Source organism: Tupaia chinensis, unplaced genomic scaffold (assembly GCF_000334495.1).
Source record: "Tupaia chinensis unplaced genomic scaffold, TupChi_1.0 Scaffold148822_2, whole genome shotgun sequence".
Taxonomy (NCBI): domain Eukaryota; kingdom Metazoa; phylum Chordata; class Mammalia; order Scandentia; family Tupaiidae; genus Tupaia; species Tupaia belangeri.
In genome coordinates, this window is record NW_006208670.1 from 131,267 (window position 1) to 138,174 (window position 6,908).

The 6,908-nt window shown below is 60.7% G+C and overlaps 1 protein-coding gene across 1 annotated transcript in view; it reads right to left on the reverse strand.

The window, feature by feature from the left end:
- The window catches only part of SH3BP5 (SH3 domain binding protein 5), a gene marked incomplete at its 5' end in the record, with an annotated part of 54,618 nt that overhangs the window by 1,423 nt on the left and 46,287 nt on the right, over positions 1 to 6,908 (reverse strand). The window contains 4 exon segments of the mRNA XM_014585083.2: positions 35 to 427; positions 1,053 to 1,313; positions 4,074 to 4,290; positions 5,359 to 5,401. Of these exon segments, the coding sequence (XP_014440569.1) occupies positions 228 to 427; positions 1,053 to 1,313; positions 4,074 to 4,290; positions 5,359 to 5,401 (721 nt within the window).

Consider the following 6,908-nt stretch of genomic DNA (forward strand, 5'->3'; position numbering starts at 1 on the left):
AGTCCCCCGAGGGCCGTGACTGGTTCAGGGCTACCTGCAGCAGCTCCTCCGCCCCCAAAAAACCAGCCCGAAGAGCTCTGCCAGAGAAGTCCTCAGCCCTCGAGGTCACGAGCTCCGTTCGTGCAGTTTAGAGCGAACGCTTGGGTCTGGCTGTGCTCGGGGCTACGGGCACAGTGCTGTCCAGTCTGGCGGGTAGATGTTAACGTGCACGGGCCAGCCCTGGGTGGTCAGCCGATCTGGACCAGTTTTATGTCGGCGATACTCCCATCTCTGCCCTTGGAGCACTGGAGGGACAGCTGCTTCATCCGGCTCTCCAAGGCCTGGCCTTCCGGGGGGTTGCTGCTGTGGCTCTTACCCCCGCCGCCGCCGGGACCCCGGCTATTGGCTTTGTCACTCGTTTTATTCTCTGCCCCTTCTGCCCTGTCTCCTACAGAAAGACAAGATTACCGAGTGAGTGGACATTTCCCAAGGTCACTTGGGCCCCAGCCAGCTCAGTCCCCAGCACCACCTCCCGTGCAGAGAGTCTGTCACCCTTCCCTGCGTCTCTTCCTCACCACGACCTACACGTTCATGCCTTTAGATGACTCCGTCACATTCATTCGGGGACTACTCGGAACAAGCACACAGGACCTAAGCTCCGCGTATAGAAGCTGGTCAAGAGTGGAGGCTGGTCCCCCAGACAGCGTAATGGCTACATCGCTGGGCTTCCCTGGGGTCGACCGCGGTCCAGGCTGGGCCCGGTGGCTTGAACTCATGCTGGTGCATGTGTGCGGGCCCAAGATCCCGAGAGGAGAGTGGAGCGGGGACTGCAGTGGGACCACCCCTGGGGGGTGGTTTCTCACTTTCTGTCTCTGTCTCTGTCTCCAGCAAGCACACGTGCCCTATAGCAAAAATCTCTCTAAAAAAAGAAGAAACTGTCCATGGTCAACACTGACAGGCACATTCACCCATTCACCGAGGTCCAGCCGCACAGGGGAGCCCGGGGACCTGGCTGCACCTGGCAAGGCGGGGGCTGCATACACCTCGCTCCACCTCGGCCCACCTCGGCTCACCTCGCTCCACCTCGCACTCTGGGGACGAGGCCCCACTGCATTCGCTCCGTGGGCCCAGCACCGGGAATGGGATCCCGAACTCCGACAGGGACACAGGGCTGGGCAGGTCCAGGCTGCCAGGCCTCGTGACCACAGGGAGCTGGTCGGGCATCTCCGACGGGCTGGTCGGGCCTGAACTGAAGCTGGAGACAGACTGGGTTTCTGAGTCATCTTCAGACACAAAGTTGCCACAGTTGTCATCTTCAAAGGCTTCCGAGGCCACTAGGGTGAAAAGGGACACTGGTCACAGGGGCCGCAGGGTCTCCCGCTGGGGCCTATGATGGAGAGGTGACCCTCCTGAGCCTCTTCGTGGAGGGGAAGCAGCGGGCAGGCAGAACGGTGGACAGCCACTGGCACAGTAACCACGGTCCTCCGAGAAGCCAGCGTCACCCGACTGCCCAAGAGGAAGCTGGCCAGGGGCCAGGACCTACAGAGTCCGTGCCCAGGGAGAGCTGTGTCCCTGTGTCACGAACGCAGACCCAAGGCTGGACGCCCTCTGCTTGCTTCCAGGGCAGCGGAAGCAGGAGCTGCCATGAGGGCCAACCCGTGGCGGACCTGTGGGTCCTGCGACATTCCGGGAGGGAGCTCCCGTGGGCTCCGGCGGCCAGGTCACCGCCTCCTACAGAGCAGTGGAGGGCGTCTCCAGGCTCGAGCAGGGGCCTTAACTTGTAGACCCGCGTGGCCAAGGGCCACAGCTTCAGCCCTCAGCTCCTTTCCTTCGCCTAGAACACAGTGCCACCTACAAAACCTCCTGCTCCTTCCCCACCTTTACAGCCGCCTGTCAGCCGCCTGTCGGGGCTTCTCTCACTGTCAGGAGGAGACACAGGTAGGCTCAGGCCTGAGTGCGAAGTCTGACTCCACTACCTGCTGTGTGGCCTGGGTCGAGTTACTGAACCTCTCTGAGCTTCATAATCCTCTCCATACAGTTATGAGATGAAGTCCTCAAAAAGCTCATGGAAAAAGGCATATTATGAAAAACCTACGCCTAGATTTCACATTGTTTTGCACCAAAATACAAGTCGCATTTTAATTCCGTTCTCCGTGAGCTCTCGTATGCCGACTCACGCACAGCTCCCACTATCTCAGCCCGGGCACATAAAGAGGCCGTGCGGTGGTTGAGGCGCGGACTCCCACATGGTCGACGGCACTGAGTCCTGAGCACACGGACACGCGTACGTGCCAAAGATCCCAGGAGAATGGAATGGACAAGGGACGCGGTGTGGCCATGGGGGTGATCTCTCGCTTTCTGTTTCTACAGCAAGCACACATGCCCTACAGCAAAAAATCTCTCAAAAGAAAAAAAGAAAAAGAAAGAATTAAAAACCGAGGAAAGCGCCTTGGGGAGGAGCCAGCAGGGACCCCACACAGAAAGGTCGTGGAAGGTCTCCTGGCAGCTGGGGTCCCAGTCCCTATGACGGAGAGGTGACCCTCCTGAGCCTCTTCGTGGAGGGGAAGCAGCGGGCAGGCAGAACGGTGGACAGCCACTGGCACAGTAACCACGGTCCTCCGAGAAGCCAGCGTCACCCGACTGCCCAAGAGGAAGCTGGCCAGGGGCCAGGACCTACAGAGTCCGTGCCCAGGGAGAGCTGTGTCCCTGTGTCACGAACGCAGACCCAAGGCTGGACGCCCTCTGCTTGCTTCCAGGGCAGCGGAAGCAGGAGCTGCCATGAGGGCCAACCCGTGGCGGACCTGTGGGTCCTGCGACATTCCGGGAGGGAGCTCCCGTGGGCTCCGGCGGCCAGGTCACCGCCTCCTACAGAGCAGTGGAGGGCGTCTCCAGGCTCGAGCAGGGGCCTTAACTTGTAGACCCGCGTGGCCAAGGGCCACAGCTTCAGCCCTCAGCTCCTTTCCTTCGCCTAGAACACAGTGCCACCTACAAAACCTCCTGCTCCTTCCCCACCTTTACAGCCGCCTGTCAGCCGCCTGTCGGGGCTTCTCTCACTGTCAGGAGGAGACACAGGTAGGCTCAGGCCTGAGTGCGAAGTCTGACTCCACTACCTGCTGTGTGGCCTGGGTCGAGTTACTGAACCTCTCTGAGCTTCATAATCCTCTCCATACAGTTATGAGATGAAGTCCTCAAAAAGCTCATGGAAAAAGGCATATTATGAAAAACCTACGCCTAGATTTCACATTGTTTTGCACCAAAATACAAGTCGCATTTTAATTCCGTTCTCCGTGAGCTCTCGTATGCCGACTCACGCACAGCTCCCACTATCTCAGCCCGGGCACATAAAGAGGCCGTGCGGTGGTTGAGGCGCGGACTCCCACATGGTCGACGGCACTGAGTCCTGAGCACACGGACACGCGTACGTGCCAAAGATCCCAGGAGAATGGAATGGACAAGGGACGCGGTGTGGCCATGGGGGTGATCTCTCGCTTTCTGTTTCTACAGCAAGCACACATGCCCTACAGCAAAAAATCTCTCAAAAGAAAAAAAGAAAAAGAAAGAATTAAAAACCGAGGAAAGCGCCTTGGGGAGGAGCCAGCAGGGACCCCACACAGAAAGGTCGTGGAAGGTCTCCTGGCAGCTGGGGTCCCAGTCCCAAAAAGGCAGGTGACCCCAAAGAGGGCCCCACACTCAGGCGGCAGGGACGGACACCAAGCATGGGCCCTCCTGTGCCTGGAGGTCGGGTCGCGAGCTCGACCGTGGTCACCCCATTGCTCAGGTGGAGACAAACATAAACTCCAGTGCTGGCCTCAGATGTGAAGGCCCGGCCATTGGTCAAACCCGGTTCCTCAGTCCCTGTCCCCTCGCAGCCCTCTCCTGCAGAATTGGACTCTGAGAGGTGAAGACGGTTTTCCAGACACAACCCAGAACCCTGACTGAGAAACACTTAAGAGCGGCCCGATGGACCGTGTTCACAGAACACGGGACACCCTGGAAACGGTCCCAGACCTCCCAGTGAGACCCCACAGGGCTAGCCCATGGAGGGGGGGCCTTGGAAGCTGTCCCCGCATTCGTCCCTGGCGCCCCGCACTCACCGGAAATGGCGTCGGGCTCCGGCTTGCCCCCCGACAGGCCCTCCGCAGACGTGCTGCCCTCGGCCCCAACCCCACGGCCCCGTGGCCCCATGGCGCTGGAGCGGCGCCGCTCGTGGATCTCGTCCGAGATCGTCTCCAGGTTCTTCAGGGCCGTCCTGTACTCGCCCTTGGCCAGGGTCAGCCTGGCCTGCAAGTCGTCCACCGTCTTCTTCAGTTGCTGGTCAGAGAAGGGGACACTTGTCAGAGCAGGCTCCCCAGGCCTCTGGTGCTGTCTGAACGGCAGGTTCAGGTGAAGTTCCTGCCCTTGTGCCATGTGTCTCCCACGACATGACTGAAGACAGGACGCTCTTGTCACAGCGTCCATCCACCAGCTGTGAGACTAGCCACCACCACTCCCGGCCCCCACCCAGGTGACGAGCTGAAACTGCGGGCACGGCCCATCAGGGAAGAGCGACACAGAAGGCGGGCTCGCCATTGGGTCCCCGCATGGTGGCCTCAAACACGCTCGTATCAGCACCCCCGGAAGACCTGTTAAAACTCAGACTGCATGGGGCCGGCAGGTGGTGTGGACTCCCACATGGCTGACCTCGGTTCAAGTCCCATACCCGATGGCTTGCTTTCTCGTTTTCCCTCCCTCCCTCCCTCTCTCACTCTTTTGCTCACTCTGTCCTTCTCTGGTCAAATTTAAATAAGTAAAGTTAAATAAAATAATAATTGAACAAAATTTAAAAAAAGAAAACCCCAGATCGCTGGGGCCAGCCAACAGCACGGTGGTTGGGCAGCTGGGTCCCTCCCGGCTGATGGCGCAGTCCAAGTCCGAGACCCAGCAGCTTGGAAAACACCCGGGTGCCGTGTGTGTCCGAAACCCAGAGGAGAACGGAGAAGGGACTGTGGTGTGGCCGCCCCGACCCCATCATGCTCCCTCACTTTCCCTCTCCTTTTCTCCTGCGTGAGCAAGCACCTACAGCAGATTTTAACGAAAAATTCAGATTGCTGGGATTCACACCGCGTTCCTGCCTCAGCAGGTCGAGGGTGGGGCCTGGGTGCTCGCATTGCTGCCCAGTTTCCCGTGGCTGCGAGAACCACGGGTTAGTACGAGAACGTGGCCGGACGGCAGAACTGAGCTTCAGAGCCCTCGGAGGGCCCCGCCACGCCCGTCTGGGGTCTGGAAACTCGGCCATGCGTGTTCTCCACCCCTGTGGGGCAGATGGGTGTGGCGAGCCGCCACCACGAGAACGGCTCAGTCTGCAGGACACGCGTCAGCCACGGAGCGGCGCTCACGTACCTCGAGCTGCACGTAGTACTTGGCCTTGAGTTCAAAGTAAGGCCTGCAGGAGACAGAGAGGGCCGTGAGTGACAGCACACGCCACGCACCACCACGGCGTGTCGGCCACGTCGCTGCCGATGGCAAGCAGGAAATCCCGACACGGCTGGGGCAGGAAATCCCGACACGGCTGTGAGACAGTGACGTGCCCGGCCACGGGGCCTGGCTGACACAGACACCAGCCAGCAGCTGGGCTCGCGCAGGGCCATGCTGACAAAGGTCCGATCGTAAGGTGCCGGAGCCAGGACCAGATGGCGTAATGGTTATGTCACTAGGCTCCCTCATGGTGGACCACGGTCCAAAGCCCAGACTTGGTAACTTCAAACTCATGCCAGGTGCGTGTGCGTGCATGCCCAGGATCCCAAGAGGAGAATGGAGGAGAAGGGATTGCGGTGTGGCCATCCCCCCAGGGGGTGATTTCTCGCTTTCTGTCTCTCTCTGGTGAGTGCACACGCCCTATAGCAAAAACCTCTCTTAAAAAGAAACGAAGATGTGGGGATGCAGAGCACACAGCCCAGAGACAGACTGGCCCGCTTTGCCATCTGGGCGGCCATGCAAGGCCACATGGGGCACCCAGCCAGAAGTGGCCCGCACCTGTTCTCCCAGGCAAAGCCGGCAGAGCATCTCCCCTGAGGCCAGAGAGGTGAGTGCGGGCCCAGCCCTCCTCGAGCACAGCAGGACCTTCGGGTCCTGGGTCCAGTGGCAGCGCCTGCTTCTTTCCAGGCACTGGAGAGACACAGCCGCTGTCCGCCCTCCGTACGGCCCCACGTCCTGCACCCTCGCGCCCCAGATGGGGCAGGGACCAAGGACAGCCCTGGTGGACGTGGGAGACCGAGGGCTGGAGGAGGGTGGGCCAGGCTCTCGGGTGACTGGAGAGCAGGCGCTGTGCAGAGGGTGTGGTGGGAGCGAGGAGCGTGCAGCACGCGGGCACAGGGAGGGCGTCCATGCCAGTGAGGCCCAGGAGCACTCCTAGGACACATCTCCATCCCACCCTGAGCCCCGGGGCCTCTGGAGTCCGTCCCTACGCTCTCCTCGGAGCCCAGAATCTCTCTCCCTGGCCGGTGAGTGTGTGTGACGTGTGTAGCAGGCACTGGGGCTGGGCAGACAGGCCGCAGGAAGGGAGCAAAGGCCACTCCTCTGGGCACAGAGGTGTGGCCCATGGCTGTGCCCGTGCTGGCCTGGTGGGGGATCCTCCTACTCCCTCCCCCAGACGCCACACACACATCCTACTGCTTAGCCTCCAACGAAGCAGCCTCTGACACACACACGCTCACACTCACACACACACACCAAGATGTGCAGATGCGTCAGGACTCATTCAACGGCCCAGTGTGCAGGGGTGTGGGGAGAGGGGCTGGGACAGGCCATTCACACCAGTCCTGTCGCAGTCCTCCAGCCCTGGGTCCTCAGCATGTGCCCTGCGTGAGCCCGCCGCAGTTATGCAGACAGGCACGCCAAGGGCAGGGCTGTCCACGCCAGCCACAGGGCCGCCCAACCATGTGCTGACGCCC